Consider the following 26,293-nt stretch of genomic DNA (forward strand, 5'->3'; position numbering starts at 1 on the left):
AATTTAAAGTCATACCCCTCAATACCACATGATATGTTGAAATGATCCCTGGAGGGAGGAGAATAAATTCATTTGGAGCAAAGCAACCTCATGGGACAAAAGGGCTTGTATCAGTCAGTACACCTTTCCAAGTAAAGGCTATGAGGTGGCAACCAACGATCCCCCAAATCACATCTTAAAACTACAAAAGTTTCGTTCTCGCTCCTTACCATACTCATTCCAGAGCTAAGGTTGACTAGCTGGAATTTTGCTGGTCACCATAATAGAGGGAAAGACAGCTCTGGAGGGCCTAACACCAGCAGTTACATACTCTGGTCCAGAAGTGACACATATCATTTCTGTGACCAGACCAGAATGCATGACCTCGCCCAGCCACCAGGGAGAAGTGTAACGCTAACGTGTGTCTGAAGCGCAGAGAGAGCCTGAACTATTTGATGAACTCACTATTATGACCCCTACCGGGATGGGGACCCAGGCTCCCTTTCTGTTTGAAGATCACTGTTCTTAGAACCACACTGACACAGAACAGAATGGATGTGATAAATGGAATTGGAAGGTAACACGGCTGGGTTATGTCTCCAGCCTGCAAGGCTGACTACAGCCTTGGCCGAATTTCCCTAGTTGAACTAAATGGAAATTTGGGAAGAGAATATTTAATCTCGTGGACAAAATAAAATTGAACAAATCCAAACATGGGTATCAAAAGACCACCATTATACCTATTCTGTTCACGATATTGTTGGGATCAGGCAGAAGATGCTGTATCCGCTTTATGTCTGAGGCAGAACAAGCTTATCTTTAGAGATAATTAAGAGAAAAAAGGGGATTGTCAAATTACATTGCAAATAAAGTTTGTAAGTATGTAATGAAGGAAAGCTTTGTCGAGGATAAAGATTATTTCATGACTAAGAAATACCTGGGTGCATAATAGAATAATATGTCTCCCTTATGGCTAGGAATTACACACTGCACTGGGCATGATGTCACTGTGTGACACGCGGTAGGGAGTTGAGCGTACTTAGTTCTCATGGGAAATTTACCAGATACTAAAAATAGGAACTTAAGACCAGTTCACTGCTCTCTGTGTATTAAGATGGGGCAGTATAGACTGACATAGGTTGCCCAATGAGTCACATTGCGTTGTCTCAAAATTCCAGGACCTCAGAATGTGACTGTGGTTGGAAATAGGGTCTTTAAAGAGTTAACAAGGTAAAATGAGGTCATTGGAGTGGGTCCTAATCCAATATGACTGGTGTCCTTAAAAAAAGAGGCGATTAGGACACAGGCAGATACAGAAGGAACACCACGGGGAGACACAGACAAGACAGCTGTCGATAAGCCGAGGAGAGAGGCCTCAGAAGAAACCAACCTTGCTGAGACTTGATCTCAGACTTCTAGCCTCGAACTGTGAACATTTTTCTGAACATTTGGAACTTGACCTTCCCTCGGAACAGGGACCACGCCTTCACAATTTCTAACTAACGTTAGAAACTTTGGAGCCTGTTCTGTTTTCACAATTGGTCTGAGTTGTGACAATTGCAGCACCCGCTGCTTGTACTGGGGCAGCTCCCTTAGCATTTGTTTGCTTGTTTTGTTCACAGCTTTCCCGCCTAATTCTCTCTTGGGCAGCAGGTCAGATAAGCATCAGAATCCCCATTTTAGGGCTAACAGAGCTAACAGAGCCATGAAATACATCGCTGAGCTCATAATTACAGTCAGTTCAGAGCTCATAGCCCCACACAGGCTCCATGACTCCAGGAGATGTTTCCTGTTACAGGACCACACTGCTTTACTTTGAACAGTGGTAATAAACACTTGATGCTTGTATTTATCTTTTCAGTGAGACTGTGCAAACTAAAAGGCTGCCTTTTTAAACTATGGTCAAGGTTTGGATAATTGAATTTTATCAGAGGATCCAATCTCATCTACCGACACCTACCAGTGATCATCCCTTCATCACTTCGGTTTATTCCTAACTTCTCTCTTTCTCCCCAGAACCTCACACGGCTTTTTCCAAACCTAGGCTGTGCCTCCACTGACCAGTAGCTACGCTTAGAATGAAAATCAAATTATCCTAAGAAAATCAAAGGATGATCAGGTATCATCTTATATTTGGGGGTATTTCCACCCTTTTCACATCCCACTTCCACACTGGTCAATCAAGATCAAACTGGGATTATTGGCATCCACGGGGAAGAAAGCCACAAATTTCTAAGTCTCTGTCAAGATTAGGATGCCAGCCGGTGGGGGAAGCTTAAAACAACAGACCTCATTTATGTGGCCCCATTTGGTTTTATTCCTTCCGCTGGAACAACAAGCCGAAGATGAGAGATTTCGGAAGGTGCCTGTCAATAGAAAGAGGTCACGTTACCTGGGCAGACCTGGGAGAGGTGTGACCTGATCAGTTTCTGGGAGGAAAGATGTTTTTATCACTCCTGCTGACCCTGGGGCTCCAACTCCTAGAGGTCTGTATAGCATTTTTAGCCATTGCTGGATAGAACATCTGATGTTGGGCGTCTATCATAACTAAGCCCAGATACGGAGAATTCACACAAGCAGGGGTCATTACAAGGGGAACAAAGGAAGCTCCATTAACTGGCTGACTCCATAAAGGTAGTTAAGTTCAGATACTGGGTGCTTCTATGGTAACTCTGTCCAAGTTTGTACTTTATAATCAAATGACAATTGTCCATGCTTTAGCTATGCTCAGCAAATAGCCATGGCTTTCCACTTTGTGCTTTCCTTCCCATTAGGACTGGTCTAATTGTAATGACAGATACTGCAAATGGGTCACCCAAATAATTACACACATTGAGAGAAGTATGGAAACCCTGGATATCAAAATTCTCTAATCTCCCTAGCTTTGAGTGGTTTTCCTTTCCCAGAATAGGTAGCCACCTTACATGGGAATTTTAATCCATTTACTGCCATATTTATGTTCCCACACATGGGTGCTATACAGTGCCAGGAAATGTAAAATGTATTATATTTTCCAAGAGCTTTTGTATACAGAGCCTTGTTTGAGCTTGCCAGTAGCTCTATGAGTGTGTTCAGCCCTGTTCTTAAAAGCGGATGCTGAGATGCAGAACGATAAAAGCAATTTTCCCAAGGAATAAACTAGTTATCAGTTCAACCACAACCAGAATTCAGGTGTGATGGTTAATTTTGTGTGTCAACTTCATGCAGCCACAGAGTGTCCAGATATTTGCTCAAACATTCTGGTTGTCTCTGGGAGGGTGTTTCCGTATGAGATGAACATTTGAATAGATAGACTGAGTAAAGCAGATTGCCTTCCCCAATGTGGGTGGGTCTCCTCCAATCAGCTGAAGGCCAGACTACTACAAAAAGGCTGAGTTAGGGGAAATACCTGCAATCTGTCTTCAAGTTGGGACTTCAGTTTTTTCCTGTCTTCTGACTGTGACTGAAATTTCAGCTCTTTTTGAGTCTTGGGCCTGCCTCCATTTGGACTGGAACCATATTATTGGCTCTCCTGGGTCCCCAGCTTGACCACCGCAGATCTTGGGACTTGCCAGCCTCCATAATCACATGAAGCAATTCCTCGTAATTAATCTCTTGATATGAATCCTACTGATTCTCTTTCTCTGGAGAACCCTAATACACCAGGTCTTTCAATTTGATCAGTGCTCTTTCCCTATACCTTCTCTAGAGCACAGCTACCTGTGTAGAAAATTAGAGGTATTTCTATTTGAGAACCAACTCTAAGCCATTTCTCAAACTGTTGTTAAGTTGGTCAGAAAAATGCCAGAACTGGATTAAGACAGACACACACACACACACACACACACACACACACACACAATCAGTGGGACATCTCTAGAGACAAGGCTTCCCTTAAGGTGTCCCTGGATTTCATTTCCTCCAAAGAGAAAGAACAGGTTAAGAGCTGAGCCATTACAGGCTGAGGAATTAGACTCACTGAGAGGGACTTGGTGAGCCTTGTATCTGTCCGTCTTGATCAGATTTCTTCCCTGCCCAGTTAAAAATGCAATGAAAAGAACCTAAATTCCAGTGGCGCTTTGAGAGCTTTGAAGGCGTAGTGAGAGTGCTTCTAGCACTAGCAGAGGTTGATGGGAATAAGAAAAAGGCAGTCTTCAGCTCTTCATTGCCTTCGTCTGTACCCTGCATGTCTTGCAACAGCTCCCTAATTGTTCTCTCCCTAAGCTGCACAGACCTCTCAGTTTTCAGTCTGACAAAATTTAGTGAGCCCCTGCAGTGCGTCAGACACTGGTGACAGAGCAGTGAGCGAGATTCATGGAGTCCTTGTCTTCATGGAGTTTTATAGTGAAAGGGAAAAAGATATTAAGCAATTTTGGCAAAGTGTAATTATTAAAGCAGAAATGTCAAAGCGAAAGGGCAGGAAAATATTTCCAGCAGGAGAAATCATGTGTATGAAGGCTCAGAACTTGGACATGGTGTAGAGAATAAGGTGGAAAGTGGTGTGAGAGGTTGTTAGAAGCGTAACCGTGTGGGGCCTTCCAGCTCTGCTCTGTGCCTTCAGCAGCCATCAGCCACATATAGTTACGGAGCACTTGAAATGTGCTTAGTTCCAACTGAGATATGCTGTAGACATTTAATTCATACTGGATTTTGAAGTGTGGTGCAGAAAAAGATAGTATCTCATTAACAATTTTATATTGATTATATGTCGAAATGATCAACTTTGTGGACGTATTGGGTCAAATAAAAATATGAAAATTAATTAAAATTTTTTCTGATGTGGCTACTAGAAAATCTCAAATTACGTACGTGGCTCACATTATATCGCTATTGGTCAGCACTGTTCTGGACCATGTTAAGAAACCTGGACTTGATCCTAAGAGCACTGGGAAGGTTGTGAAATGTCTTAAATGAGGAGGTGACATGGTCAGGTTTGCATTTTCAAAAGACTGGTTGAGGGGGCTGGATGGTGGGAGACAAGATGAGACCCATTAGGGATAGCTGTGGTTGTTCAAGTGAGAGAGAGTGGTAGCCATGAGGACAGAGAAGACTTCCAAAAAGTGAGATGACTAACACCAAACAGCTCTCATTCCGGTGAAACATGAACATGATAGGTTGAACCCAGATACAATTCCCATCTTTGTCCATCAAAAATGGTTGAATAGTGAGAGACCTAACAAGGGTCAAAGTTGGAACATAAAGAATGACATAAATATCCCTAATTCCACAGTGACATAAATAAATGAATACATAAATGGGGGGGAAGCAACAACTCTTTTCCCCAGAATTCCAATTAATAATGAAGAACATATGAAATCGCTATTAGCATATCACAGTAATAACTGCCGTATGCAAGATCTATGTAAGCATACTGAGTGGGCAAAAGTTTAAGCAGAAACAGGTTATCCATCTTAAAGTATATCTCCCCAAATAGTTAATAATTATAAGGAGAAAAATAATTTACATCGGAAGATTCTAGCAGACATCACTAGCTAAGTGATCAAGCTTAGCATCACCAGTAATACAGACATCATGTATTTCCTATGATGCAGTGAAGACATATCACTCTGTGGTATCTTCCCAATTAACACATAACCTCATCTAGTCATGAAGAAACATCAGACAAACCCAAAGTGAGGGTCATTCTACAAAATAACCAAGAAGGACTATTCAAAGAGATGAGAGAAGACAAAATGAGTGAGCATAGATTGGAAAAAATTGGATATGACAAGTAAATGTTTGAGATCCTGGATTAGGTTCTCTGATAGGAAAAAAAAAAAAAAAAAAAGACATTGGTAGAAAAAAAAAAAAAAAGACACTGGTAGAAACACTAGTGAAACCCAAACAGGTTCTAAACTTTAGTAAGTATTGTAGCAAGGTTAATGTCTTACTTTTGGGCTCCTGGGTGGCTCAGTTGAGCATCCGACTCTTGATTTTGGCTCGGGTCATGATCTCACGGTTTGTGAGTTCAAAGCCCCACGTGGGGCTCTGCGCTGACAGGCACGGAGTCTGCTTGGGATTGTTCCCGCTCTCTCGGCCCGTCCCCAGCTTGTTCGCTCGCGCTCTCTCTCAAAATAAACATACATTAAGCAAATTTTAATTTCTTGGTTTTGATAAATGTTCTATGGCTATGTTACCAGCAGAAGCTGGATGAAAGGTAAATGGGAACTCTATTTTTGCAACTCTAAGTCTAAAATTATCTAAAAAGAATGAAGTATTAAAATAGCCTGAATATCAGTAATTTCATACAGTCCAACTTATACAGAAGTCAGACAAGAAGCAGCCAAAACTACTGCTAAAGCTACACTAATATCGTAATTATCATTACATGCTGCAAATGTTCTTGTCTGGGGGCAACTTTTGCACCAACATCAGTTTGTGCGAACATTCAACTCAAATTCATTACTCTGTTCAAATGATTTGATTTACAAAATTTTGAAGTTAAAGTCTGATGCCAGCTTAGGACTGGGAAGAACACAGCCACGGGTGGCACATTTCCACTGGCCACGTCATCACAAGGGTGTGGGCACTAGGGCAGCTACCTTCCTCTACTCCCACTTCTGGAGACCTACCACCATGAGGAAACCATTAGGATGGTCCAGGTCCCAGCACTGAGACTGCAGAACAATACCCTCCCCAACGGCTGTGCTGTACTTACACGGTGTTAAGTTTCCAAGAAATAAGTCGTAACAGGTGCACAGATGACCCGAGATGCTTGTCTTATAACTGGTGCCAAGTGAGCACATTGCCCCTTACCATGCGTGTTCAACAGCGAGCCAGACTTTAGGTCAATGGCTAAGTTGGATACTGTGGACAATGTTCTCTCATGACAAGGGGATTTCAGAGCCAACTAAAATAGCAACCTCCAAAATTACACTCAATACACCCAACTAGCATTTACAGCTCCTAATTCCACTGACAAGCGACTAGCAAGTGTTTCTCCTGCCAGGTGTATTACCTTTCATGCAGCGTAAGTATCAGCATGTTTATTGCATTTAAGGTTTCACTTAATGGCCTAAGCTAATCTAACCTCCAGAGGTAATTCACTCTCCATTTAACAGGTCAGGATTCTTTTCATTTGCCACAGCACTCCTATTGCTTGTAATCATTCATCGTGGTATGCCCCTTAATTTAATGCTACTTAAGGTTTTGCTGAGAGCCAGAGCTATATCTCAATCCCAAATCATCAAAATGTACAAGAATGTTTCAAGATTAAAATGTGTTGGTTTCTTGAACTGGGCAGGCTTGTTAAGTTACCTCAGTGAATATATGGATACCAGTCCTCACTTCGTATACTAATTTGATTCACAGTAGAGATACACCCCTGCAGTTCTAAATTTGAATGAAGCTCTTAGAAAAATGCAGACACTAAGTCTTTGGATACACTCATAAGTGATCAATGTCATGTTTAGAGTGAGAATGGTTTTCAACAAATGCCATCAACCAAGTAAATATACCAAAGGAAATTTTTATTGTAAACAAGATATAAAGTACAACAAAAGAAATATTGTGCAAATTGTAAATCACAAAGTTTTTTTTATTATTAAAAGAAAACTCCTGTTTTCCAAGGGTCCAAGTTTTGATGTCAGAAATCAATACCCAATAGAGAAAAATGTTAAATGGAAAGATATAGTGCCATTTTTCACTGTAGATTTTAAACAGTTTACTTTTGTTTTACCACTGTATATATCATCCACTATATAACAGAATATAACAGAAATACTGTTAACAAAAGTGAATGTTTTAACAACTTCTATTCACCTAATTCCACTTCCCTCCCCCCCAAAAAAACTCCTATAAATTAACAGGACAACACTTGCCCATGTGAATAATGGTCACTAACTTTCTAATTCAATAAAGCACACATTATATCCTCATAATATAAGAGTACTTTACTGATGACATAAGTCATCTTTTTCAAGGAGTTATCTAAAATTCTTGGTATCCCTTCTTTACAATATATATTTTTATCTTCCACTTTTTTTTCTAAACAAAGTGCAATGTATCTTAGAGTCTACAGAAAACACATTGGTATACAATTTTCAAATCTACACAAGAAACTGCAGGCAAACTAAAGCTCAAAGCATAATAAAATGCCTAGATATAGTCATCTGTTAAACTTTCAAAACAAAAATGCAAAAAAATTATAGCTATACTTCAAAGCAATTAAATTACTGAGGATTCCAAATCTTTGGGCCCTCTTTAGCAATATACAAGCTGCTTAATTCCAAACGGTAGCAAGTATAAAAATGCTAGTTCTAGATCATATTTAACAACTACATCCACGAAATTGACTGGAAAGACTAGGAATTTAAGTAAACAAGGTAACTAGGAAAAGATGCCAAAGTTTGTAATACAAATCAATTTTCCATCTCCATCTCCGTACCATAATGTTTATTTCCAGTCTCTATTCTTGAAACCAGTGCTTTAGAAGAATCACATTGAAAAGTTGGTCTCAAGTACAAACGGTGAAGACGAAGTAATAAATTGTGCACACAAATTCAAAATCTGTGCTACCTGTGTTGACCTCATCTGAAACCTTCAAAAAATATTTAAAGGAATAAAGGCTTTCTCATCTCTCTTATGTGATAAGAAATGAATCCTGCCACTCTGTGACCTGCTTGTGGCTGCAGCACTTCTTGTCCTCCAGCCCAGGGCTGAGGCTTCTCCTCAGGCTGTGGGGCTTCTGCGTTCCGCCGCACCGGAGGGCCACAGACTTGCAGTGGAAGCATTTTTACATCACCGCTGGCTCCTGGCTGTGACCAAAGTTACTTCGGATTCTCACCTTCTGAGCGGTCACTGCGTGGGGGCAGGGGTTGGAGGTAAGGCCATGTCATTTAACTTGCTCACTTCCATCTGCCAGTTTGGTAGCTTCTTGGCGGACAGATGGCGCCGGGCATGCTTGGTCAAATGGTCGCTCCTCATGAACCGTCGGTCACACATGGGACAAGCAAATTTCTTCTCACCTGTGTGGGTTCGCCGGTGTCTGGACAGTTCATCAGAACGGGCAAACCTCCTTTCACAACCTTTCCAGCTACAGCTAAAAGGCTTTTCTCCTGAGACAAAGAAATTCAGATCATCGTCACTATGCATTCATCAAGTCACTATAAATTGCAGATCTAATTATATCCAAAGACATACATTTTAAAATATCTTAAGAGATGCTCTTTAAAATAAAAGCTACTAAATGAATCAACTGTTAACTGAATGCTACATATATTTCCAACTTTCACTCAATCACATTTATAGGAATCTTCCCTTTATAAATGCCAAACACAAAAAGGTTTTCTGACTTCAACTATGGTACAACGGCTTTAGAGATACTTTATTAAAGTAACTACTCAGACACATAAAGAATCATCGTTTGAGAAATTAAAACAAACACCTTGATGAAATCTTTGAGAAACCTGTAAATATCCCCCACTGAACTGGCTAATAAGGCAAGTTCTTCTTTAACATGCCTGGCTTGTACCTGTGATCATGGCCAAAAAACATTCAACTAAATCTCAAGGACCCGAATAAGAAATGGTTGGTACCTGTGTGTGTTCTCATGTGGGCCTTCAGATGAGAGCTCTTAAAGTACGTCTTGCCACATCCTGGGTGGCTACAGATGTGACTTCGTATCCTGGATGAGTCAATCTGAGGAGTGACTTTTGCTGTGGAAGGGGAAAACCCTGGAGCGGGGGCGATGGGAGAGAGTCTGGTGCCATTTGGGCTCACCACCGGAGGCTTTGGGTTCTGAACAACAGGCTGGGGAACGACAAACATGACAGCGCCTTTGGGCACCTGAGTGCCCATGAACACGACAGGTGGGCACACAGCTGGTGGCTGACTGGGTGGAGTGCTAGGAACAACTGTTGTCACAACAGGGTTGTTTGCAGGGAGGGGAACCATCTGACAGATGACCGGCATAGGTGGCACTCCCCCTGTTGACACTGCAGGTGGGGAGACCAGCACCGACTTCTGCTGTGGGGACACAGGGGCGGGCTGAGGTCTACAGATGACTGTCTCTGAGGAAGGCACAGAAAAGTCATAAAGTGCAGGACTTGCTTTCTCATTAACATCTGCCGCTGTGTTTCTCTCACGTTTGGATCTGTTTGGTGACACAGCTGCACAGGGTATGTTTTTTCTTGCAGCCTCAACGTTCAGGTGGGTTCTTCTTCGAAAAGAATTGTCCTGATAGTTGAGGATGCTGGCTGCTTTCACTGGGCAAGATCTGTGGTTACACAGCTGGGCATCAGCTGTATGACGGATCACACTTGTTGCCTGAGCCTTGGGGAGTTTGGGGGCAGGTGCCGGGCTCTTCTCTTCCTCTTTGAAAGGTGCAGCAATGTGAGGCTTGGCAGGATCTGAGAATGATTTGAAGTGTCCGGTAGATGGCGCTGATGCCATCAAATTTGACACTTGAGAGGGTTCAAAGTCAGAAGGGCTGTAAGGTGGAGTCAAACACTAGAAAAGAAATACACAGAAATCGGCATGAGAAATTAAGTTTGTTATGTAAATTATAAAAAATTAGGCCATCTACAGTCCCATATTAAAAACAATGAAACTTACAAATGCTGGGATCGTATGAAAGTCAGGTGTACTCGGGAGTAGATTCTCTTCCTCAGACATATCGGATACTGGAGTAACAGGTCTGTTTTCAGTGTATTTCTTAAAATCAGACTTCCAACTGCAGCTCATTGACATAAGTGCTTCTACAGCTTCAAAATCACTCTTTTCTGCGGTTTTGTTCCAGGAATACACACTCTCTTTCGATCTTTCAGAAATCATTTCCATCCTTTCTTCCTTTAAGAACAAAAGATCAAATGCTTATAACCATATTTTTCTCATCCAAATAACATGCAAAGGAACGTACAATTTTTCCTTTACAGTTGCACAAATTCCCAAGTTTGTGAAATAATTTTTTCTCTCGCCCCTACTAAAGATAAAATTTTCCTCATTATTTCTCTAATACTTAGGGTTGAACACTGATACCCCTGCAAGGTAGAAGAGAAGCATATTACCATTAAAGAGACCAAGGCCAAAGATAACAATGCATGTATGATCCAAAAAAGAGAACTTGATTTAGAAATATTATATTCTTCCCAAAACAGCCATCTGCAACTGAGATCAAATGAAATAACTAAGGGAAGGTTATGCAAAAGTTTTTTCAATACTGCAGGTGAGGTATGAGGACTTTTGAGGTACCAATTCCCCACAACTGGTAGTGGGGAAAAGGCAAAGTGTAGTGGACAGAACTCGGGTCTGTCGATATGGGTCTGATCTTTTCAAAGTCACTTGGCACGTTAGGATAATATCAACAGAATAGAAATCTTCAGTGTCTTTTTAAAATTACTACATTAGGTTATTTTAAAGGTAAAATACCTTTCATAGCTTGATTATCTATGGTAGAGAGGGATAAAGTGAAATATGTGGAAAAATCCCAAAGCCATATTTAGGCTTCAAGTTCTTCATATTTGTGTTCCCTTTCACTAGATTTAAACAATGGCTTGCCATGCATAGCTATGACCAGCTAATGCGATACTAAAAAATGGACAATCAAAATGTAATCTTCCACCCAGAATTTGCAAAAACTGCCTGGTGAGTCTGCGATAGTCCAAACATTTTTTAAATTTTTAAAAATAACTGCCAGATGACAAGAATGATAGTGCATGCTTGCCATTCGTACAGCTGCCTCTATCAAGTGTTTAATGTTTCATATTAAAGTTCCTTAAACTGCACTTAAAAAAAAAAATGGCACTACCCACCACCTTCCATTTTCCATTAATGTGATGCCATTCTTTTGGTTGAAGTAGAAATTGTGTAAAAATACCGAAAAGCATTCTTTACAAAGTACTACTCTCGACGCTAGTTTTAAAAAATACATAAACCCTTCGTGTTGATAACCTTAGAAAAGGAGCCACTGCTCTGGAGATTTCACCAACAACGCTATTGCATAATCGCGCGCCCCTTTATGTAAGCTGCAACGGACAGCGCACGTATGTCTAAAAGCCTCAAGACGCCAATGCAAAGAAAAAAGGAGAAAAGGCAGGCAAGCAAGGAAGGGGAGCGTGAGCTGGGAAGGGCAGGAAGAGAAGCGGGGAGGGGAGGAAAGGGAGTGGGGCGCAAGGCAGGAAAGGGAAGAGCGGGTGGAGGCGCGGGCGGGGGAGGCAGACGAAGGGCGGGGGCGGACGGCGGGGGAGATCCTCGCTGGCGGGGACAGACGGATGGGGCCGCCCTAACCTCAATGAGGCTCGCGGGTGAGTCACTGGGAACATTCCTCGCCGCTCGCACGTCCCCGCGCCCCTGCCCCCGCCATTGGCCAGCCTGCCCGGCGGCCCAGGCCCGGATTGGCTGGGCCGCGAAGGGCGGGGGGCGCGGGGGAGGTGGGGGCGAGGCATGTGAACAAAGCGTGATCGGCGGCTGCTCCGGGCGGCGCAGGAAACGTGAACTGGGAATTGCCGCGCCGTCACCTTTCACCTACTTCCTGAGCCCGCGGGCCCCCGCCCTCGCGCCGGCCCGGGGGAGGGGCCGCGGGCGCCGCCGCCAACCGCCCGGCAGTGCGCGCCCCAGCCCGCGGGGAGGGGCGGGGCCGCGGGCGCCGGCTCCGGGAGTGCCCGCCCCTCCCCGCTCCCGGAGAGCCGCCGTTCCCTTAGGAACCGACAGCAGGGCTGGGCCTCTCTGCCGCCCCTGGCGGAGGCCGGGGCTGGGTCACTCGGGGACGAGAAGCTCCCTGGGCGCACCCGCTCCCGGCCCACCCCCGGCCTCCGCCTCAGCTGCCGGAGGAGGAGCCGTGTCCCCGCGGAAACCCAGCCCCCTCCCTCCTCCCGGCCGCAGCCCCCGGGGATCCGGCCGAGCCCTCGGCGCTTCCCGCCCACGCCGCCCACGGGACCTCAGACCACCCCGTCTTTCCCGCAGACGCGGCGCCCCCTCCCCGCGGTTTCCGGCAGCTCCGGCCTCCGCCCGCCGAGTCTCCACAGGTTCCCAGACGTGCAGCCCCCACGGGCTCCGGCTCCAGACGCACGGCCCGCGGCTCCCGCCTCGACACGCGGCCCCCGCGTCTCGCGGCCCCGACTCCCCCCGCCCACGTCCCCCGCCCCACGGCAGGCTCCCGCTTTCCACCCTCGCATCCCCAAGGCGGCTCCCTACCCCCCTTCCAGGGGGCCCTCAATAGGTGGCCACTTGCTCCCGCCAGGGATGGGGAGTCCCCTGCCGGCGCCTCGTCTCCCCTCGGCGGCCCGGGGCCCACGTGCCATTCCCCCGCGCCCACGCCGGGCGCCCCCTCCCCCAGCACCCGGCTGTCTGCTGAGCAGCCCCCGTCCTGCAAGGCTCGGCTCAGACCCCTGAGAGGGGCAGCCCCCTCGCCTCGCCAGTGGACACCCCGCCCCTCAAATGCTCGCCAGAAGCCCCCTCCCGCCCTGGGTCGCATTCCTGATCCAGACGGCGGCATCTCTCTCGGGTGCCAGGTGCAGGGTAGACCCCTTGTTCCCCGCCTCCCCTCTACACCTTCCCCAGTCCTCGCTGCCAGGGCAGCAGCCCCCTCCTCACTCTTCGCGCTCCTCCAGCCATCCTCCCCCTCGCCCACCTCAAGTCTCCCTGCGGAGCTGCCCCTTCCCCTCCTCATTATACACCTCTCCCTTCGTCTCTAGAGCCCCGTTCGCCTCTCCTGACCCACTCCGCGACACACACGCTCTCACCAATGCCCAGTTTGCAGGAAGAAAGCCCCTTTTTCCTCCACGACCCCGCTGCACCCCGGTCTTCGGGCGCCGCTGATGTCAAGGGCTCGGGGTTGGCGCCCCGGCTGGCCCCTGAGACGCAGCAAGGAGAGGAAGGACAGGGGCATCCCCAGGTGACTTACCGAAGCCTGCTGGAGAGAAGCGCCGAAGTTGAGCATGGTTGGCTGCCTGGCTGCCGGCGGCGAGCTGACTGGCTGCTACGCTGCTACGCTGCTTGGCCACAGACGGGCGCCCGGAGACACTCGACGTCGCTCCCGCCGCCGCCGCGCTCCGCGCCGTCTGCCCCCTCCCCATTCAGGTAGCCTCTCCGCCTGCCCCGCGCCGCGGGCGGGGGCGGGGGCGGAGCCTGAGGACGGCCAATCAGCGGCAAAGGTGTGTGAGGCGCCGGCCAATGGGCTCCCGGGGCCACGCGTGATCAGCGGCTGCCCGGCAGCGTGAAGCTTGTGTCAGTGGAGCGTGTACACAATCCCCGGCAGCGTGTTCCCTCGGCCCGGCCCGAGGGAACTCCCGCCGCCACCTGACTCAGTGACACCCTCTCATCCCTCGCCCACCCCCCCAACAGCGGTCCTCGGCCCCGGCCTAGGGGGCGGTGCCGCGGGCGGGGGCCTAACCCGGAGGCGCGGCCGCGGCGCGCCCAGGCAATGCGGAGGGCCGGCCCCACGTGGGAGGTGGGGAGGGATGCCCGCTCCGCCCCGTCCCCTCTGCTCGCGGCCCCATCTCGGCCCGCCACGGGGTGGGCGGGACGCCGGGCAGCCGGGCGGGGGAGGCAGCGGCTGCTAGCCAAGGGGCCCGAGCCAAGAGATTTGCATTTGGAAGCGCCGTCCTTAGGCGTCTGGCAAGAAAGCAGAGCCCGCTGACCGACTGAGCTGCATTTCTCGAGCATTTACTGGGTTTTGCCTCGCTGAGCCGTGGGGAGCACCGAAGCGGGGAGGGGTGAGGAGGGAGGGGAACCCGGCCGCAGAGCCGACACCTGCTCCTGCGCCCCCCGCCCACGCCCCCCGCCGCCGGCGCGGGCTCGCCCTCCCCATCTGCGTCGCTGGCAGCAGTACCCGCCCCGTCCGCCCCGCCCATCCTTCCTCCAGGCAGCTGGGAGAATGGTGTGGGGACTGCAGGAAGCCCTGAGGACTGGACCAATGGGGTGATGAGGGGCTGTAGACCCGAGTTTTTATCCTTCTCCGGAGCCGACGCTCGGTTGGAGAATCGAGTTTTGAGCTCGTTGTAAAGTTTAAATTGCAGTCTACAAGCTGTTTCAAAGGTAGACCCCACCACCCCGGGCCAAGGCCTCCGGAAACGCCCTGCCGGGAAACGGCTTGTGGGGAGGGGTCTCCTAGGGTCACCCAGCGCAGGTCGGAGCACCCCTCGGGGCGGGGTTGCTGCGGGGAAGCCCGCCTAGTCAAAGACACACCCGCCCCTCCAAAGCGCCACCGGCCCTCCTCTCTCCGACTACCCCACCTCCGACCCCCAGGGCTCCGAGGCGGGCTGAGGCCTCCAGATGGGGAGCCCGTGACTTTGCTTTCGTTCCCAGTTTGCCCTCTTTTGGCCGTTTGGTCCCGTTCACAGCAGCTGTTGTTGGAGAGTTGGGCAGTGATAACCCGGCTTAAAGCAAACCAAAGATTTTACCTCCTTTGGACCGGCTGAACACGTGGCAAAAATCACGGCCCCTCCCTCAAGCTGTCTCACCTCTCCGTGTAACTGAAAGGCTAATTTAAGTGTCCTTCCTTTCCCAATAACCACAGAATGAGCATAGAAGGGAATTAATTATTTTAGAAACTGTTAAATCCATGAACATCTTCTAGTGGTTCCTTCTGGTATATCTAAGATCCAGGGTAGCCAACAACAGTAGTAATAATACAGTTGACCAGGGCCAGGGGTTGAATGGCCTCTTGTCACTGCCCCTCCTTAATCAGCTGGAGGGGGGCCAGCTCAGCAGCCCAGGCAGCTCTTCCTATCTCCCTTCCACTCCCTGCCTCCACTCTTGTCTGCAGGGGTGTCCCTTCCTGTAGGCTTCCTTCCGCCAGGGCTGTCCCATCCTGTTGATCTGAGCTGGAGGGGTTGGAGCAGCTGGCCCAGGGCACCTGCTGCATTAGGGGAAGCTCCCCTCGGCGCCCAACCAGCAGGCCAGCCTTCCTTCCTGTCAGGGATCCGCCCCCTCCACAGGCCAGCCTTCCTTCCTGTCAGGGATCCGCCCCCTCAGGTGGCCACAGCCAGCCCTCCAGGTCTGAATCCAGTCCTTTCTTCAGGAATGTGGGGCCTGCTGGCGTGATGCCCTAGCACGCTGAGAAGCAGGGAGCATTCATGGCTTGTGGGAGTGATTCAAAACAGGAAAGAAAAGAGAAAAGGGGTAGGAGGAACAGTGTGGTGGTGGCACAATTCCTAGAGATTCAGAGAAAGATGTTCCCCAGGCACCTCAGACTCAACATTACCAAAACTAAAATCATTTCTGCTCCTTCCTGTATAGGTTCATCATCTCCCATCCAGCCTTCACCTTCTCCCCCAAAGTCCTAGATCCAGTTGGGCCCCAGATTGCAAAAGTTTTGCCTCAGAAACGTCTCTCTTTCCTCATTTTTCATTTCTCTCCTTTAATTGTTGCCAACAACTCTCCTTTGGATTGAATAATCTGCAGTCTCCCCATCCAACCTCCAACCCCATCCCAGTTGATTTCTAGTGCCCAAACTCTCCATACTGCCACAACAGTGGTGTTTTGAAAGTCATGATCCAATCATGACACTCCCTACTTAAAAATGGTCCTTGGCTCCTGTTGTCTAGGAGATAAGCTATTCCATTCAGAGTAGTATAGTCTGCCCCCAACTCCCCTCCCCATCCTTCTAACTCCTCTCCTATCTAGACATACCCTTGCCCAAAGCCAGGGCAAATGACTTGTTGTTCTTCAATGTGTACAATTCCACATCTCTAAGCCACAGTCCTCATTTAGCAAACATTGTGTTGCTCATTTACCCAATCTGTTCAACAAGTATTTGCTGAGCACCTACTATGTGTCCTAGGTACCAGAATAATAGCAAGGAACCAGTCCAGGTCTCTGCTCTCAGAAAGCTTGGATGGGAAGGCAAAGACAAGTCTCTCTGTCTCCATCTCTCTCTCTCTCTCTCTCTCTCTCTCTCTCTCTATATATATATATATATATATATAATACAATCACTTATGATGGTGAAGCTAACTAACGCATAGAATTACGACGGGGTGATATGATAATATGATTGTGCCTATGATTGTGATTTGGTTTAGGAGGTAAGAGAATCTTGCTTTCGGGGCGCCTGGGTAGCTCAGTTGGTTAAGCCACTGACTTTGGCTAAGATCATGATCTCATGGTTTGTGGGTTCGAGCCCTGCATTGGGTTCTGTGCTGACAGCTCAGAGCCTGGAGCCTGCTTCAGATTCTGTGTCTCCCTCTTTCCCTGCTCACATTCTGTCTCCCCCTCCTTCAAAAATAAATAAACATTAAGAAAAATTAAAAAAGAATCTTGCTTTGAGGAAGAGACTCTTAAGCTGAAAACTAACGATAGGATAGGCAGATTCATGGAGAATGTGCCTGAGTAGAAGACACAGCTATGACAGTGTCCTACCAGGAAGGAGCTCACTTGGTGATACAGTGTGGCTGGAGGTGTAGAGGGTGCTGGGGAAAGTGGGGTGTGGGGGGACAGGGTTGGAGAGTGAGCAAGAGCAGTCAGACTAGGAGGAATTTACAGGCCACAGTGTGAAGTACAGATTTTCCTCAAAGTGTAACAGGAGCCATGGTGTCTTGGAAGAAATGTACATTTTTATCTTTGAAGGGCTCCTTTGGCTTCCTTTGCTGTACAGCCACCTTGTTGAAGCCTTCTTTGGTAATTTCAAGATGAATCCATTGTTCTCTGTTCCCATAGCATTTTGTCCACACTCCATGCTAGGAGTGGAGCACATATCACATCTTATTGCAAGAAGGTATCTTACAACACCTCCTTCAAGATGGCAGCCATGTCATAATCTTTCTGGTCCAGTGTCTGTTCTGTATTAGGCACTCAAAATTAAAAAAAAAAAAAAAAACAACTTTTTTAATGTTTATTTATTTTTGAGAGAGAGAGAGAGAGTGTGAACGAGGGAGGGGCAGAGAGAGGGAGACACAGAATCTGAATCAGGCTCCAGTCTCCGAGCTGTCAGCACAGAGCCTGATACGGGGCTCAAACCCACCAACCGTGAGATCGTGACCTGAGCCGAAGTCAGCCGCTTAACCAGCCGAGACACCCGGGCGCCCCTAGGCACTCAAGACTTTTTTAACGGAGGAAATAGAATTGTAGGTTGTCTCTGAAGACCCAATGGAGTTACAGACAGAATGTGGACAAACACCGAGAACAGAAGTATAGATCCTTCTTTACCTCACCCTTGGCTTCCATCGGTGTAGGACCACGCATGGAAAACTGTCATCTTGGGTATGACTGAAAAAAAGTCCTGGGCAGTAGTAAGCGGTACCTCAGATAGACGCTGACCCTTCTTACTGATGGTGCTGGTTTCTCCTTCCATCAGAATAATGAAGAAAGTGGCAGGGGGGCTGACATGTAAAGATCCCTCAGTTTAGTTATGGAATTAGAGCATATTATAACCAACAGCCATCTTCTCATTGCTCCTTAAAGTCAGTGGGTATCCTCACCATTCATCTGTTGCCCTACCATATGCCAGGCACTAGCTGAACACTGGGGAATAACACTAAAACCAAGTCAAAGGGGCTTCCAGGACAGTGGGAGGAGTAAACAGGAGAGGGAGCCATTATTATAGAGTATGGCTAATGCCAGGAGAGGGGTGTGCACAGTGTCCCAGGAGGACCAAGGAAGAGGTCAGGGAAGGCTTCCCTCAGCTGATCCCTAAGCTAGAGGACAGCAGGGGTGGAGGTAGAGAGTAGACAGACCGCTGGGGATCCAGGATGCTCTAAACTGTCTGGATCACAGATTTGAGAGGTAGGGTGGGGAGCTTAGGGTGTTAAGGGAAGTAGCCCCAAACATAAAGGGCCTTTGCACAACAGGGCTAAGGAATGTGGAAGTAGAACTTTTATCCTGAAGACAATAGGGATCTACTGAGAGATTTTAGCAAGGAATGATGGTATAGAAAGCCCATTTGGGCTCATTATGGAGAATGGGCCAGAGAAGTGGGGTCTAACACCAGTGAGAAGGCTTTTGCAGTAATGTAGGCAACAAAGATGATGCTGGCCTAAACTAAGGAAATGGTGGCAGGCATGGAAAGAATGGAATAGAAATACCAAGAGGGGATCCTGGGTGGCTCAGTTGGTTAAGCGTCCGACTTCGGCTCAGGTCATGATCTCACAGTTTGTGGTTCAAGCCCTGCATCGGGCTCTGTGCTGACTGCTCAGAGCCTGGAGCCTGCTTCAGACTCTGTGTCTCCCTCTCTCTCTGCCCCTCCCCTGCTCATGCTGTCTTTCTCTGTCTCAGAAAGAAAGAAAGAAAGAAAGAAAAAGAAAGAAAGAAAGAAAGAAAGAAAGAAAGAAAGAAAGAAAGAAAGGAAGGAAGAAATACCAAGAAACAACAGAATTTGGCAATTCATTGGATGGAGGCATGAGAAAGAGAGATGTGGAGGAGGGCTGCCAGGTTCTGACTTGATTCACTGGATGAAACAAGACCCAATTGCCCAAGGTAGGGGCCATGGGGAGGCAGCAGGTTTTGGTGTAGAGAAATAAAATGCCAAATTTGAATTAGGACCTATAAAGATAAGATTACCTGTGGGACTTCCAAATAGAGATGCCCAGGAGGCAGTCGAAATTTCAGGTCTGGAGCCCAGGAGATAAAGATCTGGGCCAGAGATTAAAATCTGGGAGTAATCAGGGTATAGGTGATAGTTGAAGCCAGAGGAGTAGATGCAATCCCCTAGGAAGAGTAAACAAGAGATAAGAGAACTGAGGTTGGGTCTCTTGGGAACTATGGGCTCAGGAAGGAGACTGAGAGGGAACGGCCATGTGGTGAAATCGTGACAAAGGGGGACATGGCGAGGACTTCTCTTACATACCCAGCCTAATATGACATAAAGTGGAGATGAGAGGCAAGTAAGGGATGATTCAGGAAGTGAAAGTGTCACACAGATTAGGAAAAACATCCCTACTGACTAGTGAATAGTATTTGTTATTTTCATCATACCAATTACCATGGGTTTTAAGCTCATTAAAAAAAATTTGTTTTTAATCTTGAATTCAGGGGCACCTGGCTGGCCAGTAGGAAAAGCATGCAACCCTTGATCTTGGGGTGGTTGAGTTCAAGCCCCACGTTGGGTATGGAGATTTCTTTACAAATTAAAAATAAATAATAAATAATAATAAAATCTTGAATTCTTTGTGTTGAGTGGATTGTTTCTAAGATGGACACAACAACCCGTTTCACTCCATGTAACCTTTTCCAGTGTGACTGCCATTCCTGCATTAATAGCCCCCTTGAATGGGGGCTGGCTCTGTGACTCACTATGACCAACAAAATCGGGGGTGGTATGGTAGGACTTGGTGCCTAGGTCTTTTTATTTTTTGTAATAATTTTTTAAAACATATATTTACTTATTTTGAGAGAGAGAGAGAGAGCGAGCAAGTGAGTGCACGGGAGGGGCAGAGAAAGGGGGAGAGAGAATCCCAAGCAGGCTCCACAGTGCAAAGCCCAACCTGGGGCTTGATCTCAAGAACCATGAGATGACGACCTGAGCTGAAATCAAGAGTCGAACGCTTAACTGACTGAGCCACCCAGGTACCACTTGTGCCTAGGTCTTAAGAAGACTTGGGAGTTTCCATTTTCACCCTCTTAGAAACCAGCCATTTGGCAGAGGCATTTGGGCTGAACTACTGAAAAACGAGAGAACATTTGAATGGAGGAGGTGGAAACCAAGGCACCCCAACTGACAGCCAGGCCCAAGACTCCAGATGCATGAGCAGACCCACCCAGGGCCCTCCAGCACCAGTCACACAGGCCCAGGTGACCCAGCCTGGAGCAGAGAGGAGTTCTCCTCGAATTCCTGACCCACAGAATTAGGAATGATAAATGAAAGGGCAACCCACGTAGCGTTTCCTGCCTCCCCTCCACCAGGTAGGCACTACCCCGCCCCCCAATTCTGCATACAGGACTGTCCCTGGGTTTGGGTGGGTTTGCTATGCCACAAGAAATAACTGAAACAGTGGGTGTGTGATTGTATCAGCTCTGGAGTGACAGCCAGTTTTCAAAATATTCATCTTATAAAAAAAAAAAAAATCTCAAGCAGCTGGGAGAAAACCCCAGGAAGGAAGACTAGAAGAACCGATGAAGTAGGAAAGGAAGAACAATTAGAGTAAGAAATAACTTGGGAAAATGGGAAGTATGTAGATCTGGAAGAAAAATATGCCCCCGACCTTCCAAGCACTGTACTGAGCACTCTGCACTGGAAATGAACATGTAACAGGAAGGAAGGGAGTTCACTTTGATGGAGGGCCTGCTATGTACCAGTTGCTGCCTGGTTCATTGAGAATATGGGGGACTTGATTTGACCCACTATATAAAGTCCATGGTATAGCATAGCACGTTATGTTAGAATTTTTTGTACACAATTAAATTTTTTCCCACTTTCCACTCTGCTCTTTTTCATCTCCCCAAGAGGTATGAAGCTAGTTACGCGGTTAAGTGACTCTGCAAGGTTCCAACTAGCAGTAAACTATACTTGTTAAACATTTTGATTTTTACAAAGTGAAAATAGGCTTACTGCCTTTTCTAAAAAACAAAAGTAGTACATGCGGATCATACAAAGGGAAAAGAAATACAAAAAGGAATAAAAGATGAAAATCTCCTGTAATTCCACTCCCCAGAATTAATATTATTAACGTATATATTTTTTTCAGACTCTTTTTCTCTGCCCTGCCCTCTCACTTTCCCCTCTCTCTACAGAATAAAATGTGCTATTTTGTAACCTGATTTTTTTTTTAACTTAATCTATCATGGACATCTCTCTGTGCATCGATAATTATCAAGGTAGAATTCTTACAGCTTACATAAAAGTCTGAGCCTCCATTTTCTCTGGATAGTGCAGTCACTAACTTACCTTTTCAGACTTCAGAATCTTGGTAATCTTGGTTAATGTCATGGGTATGAAGAGAGGGGTGTTCCTTTTCAAAGGCCAAACATCTTCCAGCTTCTTTGTGAATTATAACTGAGATCATGACACAAACCTGCAGAAAGGTAAGTGACCAAAGAAAGCTATAGTTAATGGTCCCTCTGTCCAACAAGTGGCATGCATTTTTAACTGAAATCTTCTGAATGTTGAGAAGATCTTCTAGAATAACAGAAGGGTCATAAATAGTCTCCCTTGGAGTTCTTCAGCCCTCACTCCCATCGAGCCTGGCTATGCAATGGAGTACAATCTTCTCAGGAAATCCTTTGTTTCACCCCTGAAGACAAACATATAGGCCACTTTGGTTTTACGTGCTATGTTGCTGACAAAAACAAACAAACAAACAAACAAACAAAAAGACCTAAAACAAATATAGGGGGTGACCCAAACCAACCAAAAACAGCCTGGGGATGTGATGGTTTCCAAAGTTTGACATAGTCCTTTTACAGTTTAGTAAAGCCTATGAGTTCCTTCTCAGAATGATATTTTCAAGTTCATAGATGAAATTTGTAAAATTACAGAGGAAACTAGTCTATTGATAGTTATCAAAATATCAAAAAATAAAGTTGTAATTTAGCAATATAGTGCCCTTTTCTGAACATATTCAACAACAGGATCTAGTGTGGGTCTAATACCTAAAGTACTGGAGTCAAGAAGAGCATGAACAAGATTTCAAGGTGTGCAACAGTTGCAACTCAGTATGGGAATATCTGTGATTTCTATTAGTTACAAAGTCACAGGTCCTGCTGATGCTACTGTGGGTTTGTTTCCTTTAGTTAGGGTGGAGATAATGCTAAGTTCCCAGACTCCTGAATTCTACGCACAAATGCTTTGGGGATCTGGGGAACCCCAGATTAAGCAACCCCTGCTTGGCTTGCTTTTAAGAAGGAAAATGGAATCTGGTAGACTTTGCTCAAGGGAGGGACCCACTAATATCTCCACCTACTTCACACTCGGTGAGATCGGGCTGCCTCTCTTACCTCAAAGCTGCAGTGCAGCAGGAGGGGGATCAAGGCTGCACAGCAGGGAGTGCTTCTTGGTCTCAGTGGCCGTTTACATCCCTGAGGAGACCGGGAGGCTTCACCTCCACTCCACTTTCTTTTGGCTCTGAAATGAGCTCTTCCTGGGTGGTTTCCTTTTGGACTGAGGGAAAATGGGCACGGGGAGAAGGGGGCTATAAATAAAGTATGACCTTGAGATGCAGTTGCAGAGTCTGAAAATCTGTTTGCCCTGGGCTCTTCTGATACTCTTGGGCTAGTCCCTCTCACCTGCCAAGCCCGTTCTTCAACCGTAACAGGGGAGGTATGTAACAACTATGCCCAAGGAAATCAGGGGTGTTGGGAAGAGGTTAAATGAGACAATCTATGTGAAAATGTTTGGCAAAGACTGAAGCCGTGCTTATGTGCACAGAACCCACTGGCGATCTTGCCAACGGCAGATTCTGATTCAGTGGGCCTGGGGTGGCCCCCAAGATTCCAAATCTCTAACCGTGTCCCGGGTGACGCCTAAGCTGCCAGTCTGAAGATCACGTTCTGAGTAGCCAGTACTCTACAAATGTTCATTGTTACTATTTATTGTCACTGTAATATTCCACCCAACCCTCAAGGGGAATGACAGCTGAAGACAGGGAGGGAGACAGAGCTCACCAAGTGAGGCCAGGCTTCTGCTCAGCGGGACACTCTGATCTCACAGCTCTGCCTCTTCCCCGCCTCCTGCGACCAGCCATGGCAGAGACCGGCCACGGCCAAGTCAAACCACATTTCAGACCAAATCAGCACCAACTAACCAAACATGGGAAGAAGGAGCAAATACCGAAGAGGACATTTGAACAAAAAAGGAAGTATATGTACAAAATAGTTTTTATTTGTCACACTAGACATCTCCCAAACCTCTCAGAGAATACATATATATATATTGCATCTTTTGGTTTTGCAAGTCAGATCCGTTCCTGCACAATTCTTCTAAAGCAGCCCCTTTCTCACGGTACCCACAGGTGAAGAGCTTTCGCCAGCTCCCTATGACCTACTGCATCTACCTGAGCTCTGCCTTTGCATGTCTAAGAATGGTCAATGTCAGAAGGGAGAAAATGGTGCAGGTGAGAATACAGAAGATGGAAGTCTGGGGCACTGCTGGAGGGAGTCTCGACTGGTACCACCACCACTCAGGAAGGTCATCTGGCAGTTGTTGAGCTCCAGCATGCGCATGCCTTATGATCTGTGGGAAAATGCTAGAATACATATATTCGTAGGAAATTCTCCCGCAGACTCAAGGATGTTTACAGGGTAGCTGAATGTTGGAAGCAGTTTAGATGCTCATCATAGAGAAGGGGGTGAGTAAAATATGGCAGATGTGCGCTGTTGAAAACTAAATCCAGAAGTGTCAACCAGATGCACATTAACAACGTTGATGGATCTTAAAACCTAGCATTAAGGGAAAAAATATAGGAAACAGAACACGTTATCACCAGAGCACATTATCCTTTCTGTAAAGACACATTGGCATAAAAATAATACACCTTTTGTAAGAAGGCATGCATGCCCATATAAAGATATATTAAACATATTAGAGTGGGTGCTACGGGAGCAAAGAAAAATAGAATCAGGGTTTGGAACTAAAAAGAAAAAATAGGGAAGAATCTTGCGTAGGTTAATGGCGAATTGCTTAAAAATTGAGTTTTCGAAAATTTCTTCATCTGGGGTAAAGACCAAAAAGATAAAAGCACACGGGGTGCCTGGGTGGCTCAGTCGGTTAAGCGTCCGACTTCGGCTCAGGTCACGATCTCACGGTCCGTGAGTTCGAGCCCCACGTCGGGCTCTGTGCTGACAGCTCAGAGCCTGGAGCCTGTTTCAGATTCTGTGTCTCCCTCTCTCTGACCCTCCCCCGTTCATGCTCTGTCTCTCTCTGTCTCAAAAATAAATAAATAAACATTAAAAAAAATTAAAAAAAAAAGATAAAAACACACAAAACCCCCTAAAACTCTCCTCTACCACATGTATAAAGGCTTTACAATCCAGCCCCACACGACCTAACCCAAAATTAGCTCCCCATTTCAGGTGCTGTGTTCTTCACTGTTACCTCACAACAGATCACAACATACCCTCTTTGCCATCATCTTGACTGCAGTCAAATTCTTTTCATCAAAGCTTCTTGCTACATTCACCTTCAAGTGGTCCCTAGCAGGCAGGGTCTGGGCCCCAAAGTGATGAGGCCAACTTTAGCCAAAGATGTGTTAGGGTATGTTAAGCCAGGGGGTTTGCTTTCCTGAGGTTTGGTGACACTATTGATTTGACAGAGAACCTTAGGAAGTCATTTATTTTATTTTTTATTTTATTTACTTACTTTTAAGTAGGTTCCGTGCCTACTTGGGGCTGGAACTCACAACCCTGAGATAAAGCGCCAGATGCTCCCCTGACTGAGCCAGCCAGGTGCCCCGATTTTATTTTTATTTTTTAAGTAAGGAAGTCATTTAATCGTGCGTCTTTCTCCTGCATACATATCACACAGCACAGTTATCTATAATTCAAACATCTCTGTTTTCCATTAGACTATAAACTCAGGGAGGGTCGGAACTTTATTTGCCTGTGTCCACTGCCCAGAAGTGATCACATAAGGGGCACGTCCCCAATAAGCTCTGAGAAACGGCTTCCCTGGGCCCCTAAGCCAAAAGATGGAGCAATCTGGCCTCTAATTAGCTTCCGCACCTAATTCAAAACTGTAATTGGTAATAGTTCGTATTACGCTTCGCATTGTTCTAGAATAAGCCACAGATTTAATACATGATAAGGAGAGTGTTGCTCAAGTTCTTGTGTCCTGAGGCATTAAAGTACCATTTCTACTTTGCTATCCTTCAAGAAACTGTGGAATGAATGCTCCAGAAATGCACTGGATAAAACTAAAACAGAGTTTGAATACCGTTAAGACGAACTGCCGGAGTCCTCTGGTTTGGGATGGAAATCCAAATCGCTTGAAACTGCGGGTGAAAGCCCATGCAGGCAAGGAGTGGGTATTCCTCAGTGGGCCCGTACATCTTTCAGAGAAGTGGAAGCTACTTTCTGCACGTGCAGTCAGCTCCGGGGTGCGCAGGGCCAGTGGGTCGGAATTTGTCTGGTTGGCGGTTCGCTGGGAAGCCTGCACTTCCGCTTTCGGAGTGGCGGGAACCGGAAGTAGCTGCCGGAACCCACCTCCTAAGCAACAGGTTATTGTTACAGAGCATCATGGGAATCCCCCAGCCTACTGCGGACCGCAGTGGGCCTGTCCTGATTGATTCATTCTCCAGGAGGCGGGGTCAGAGCTTCTCGAGAAATCTGAGAGACTGGCCGTGATGGCCTTTGGAGATGGAGCTTGCATACCCTCATGAGCCACATGGGCCTGAAGCCCAGGACCGCAAGGGCTTGGGCTTCTGGAATAGGCTTATCTCCTTGTACTGATCACTTTTCTCAAAAAGAGATTAATTTTTTAGGTCTGCTTTTTCACCACGGCTCCTCTTGTGGTGGGATCCAACACTCATTT

The 26,293-nt window shown here is 46.7% G+C and overlaps 1 protein-coding gene across 6 annotated transcripts; it reads right to left on the bottom strand.

Annotated features, from left to right (window-relative positions):
• Positions 1-7,447: 7,447 nt before the first annotated feature.
• KLF10 (Kruppel like factor 10) lies at positions 7,448-25,917 on the bottom strand. Of its 6 annotated transcripts, XM_042973291.1 has the most exons (6): positions 23,431-23,531; positions 22,765-22,927; positions 21,716-21,842; positions 10,513-10,746; positions 9,495-10,407; positions 7,448-9,014 (listed from the first exon to the last, which is right to left on the bottom strand). In XM_042973291.1, exons 3-6 carry the CDS (start codon positions 21,755-21,757, stop codon positions 8,755-8,757), a joined length of 1,449 nt encoding a protein of 482 aa, XP_042829225.1. In that variant the 5' UTR covers positions 21,758-21,842; positions 22,765-22,927; positions 23,431-23,531; the 3' UTR covers positions 7,448-8,754. The 6 variants fall into 6 exon arrangements, with proteins under 6 accessions (XP_042829225.1, XP_042829224.1, XP_007075872.1 ...); XM_042973290.1 differs by lacking the exons at positions 22,765-22,927; positions 23,431-23,531 and adding an exon at positions 25,697-25,917; XM_007075810.3 differs by lacking the exons at positions 21,716-21,842; positions 22,765-22,927; positions 23,431-23,531 and adding an exon at positions 13,799-14,059.
• Between the last annotated feature and the right edge of the window lie 376 nt (positions 25,918-26,293).

This window comes from Panthera tigris, chromosome F2, assembly GCF_018350195.1.
Source record: "Panthera tigris isolate Pti1 chromosome F2, P.tigris_Pti1_mat1.1, whole genome shotgun sequence".
In the NCBI taxonomy this organism is placed as follows: Eukaryota; Metazoa; Chordata; class Mammalia; order Carnivora; family Felidae; genus Panthera; species Panthera tigris.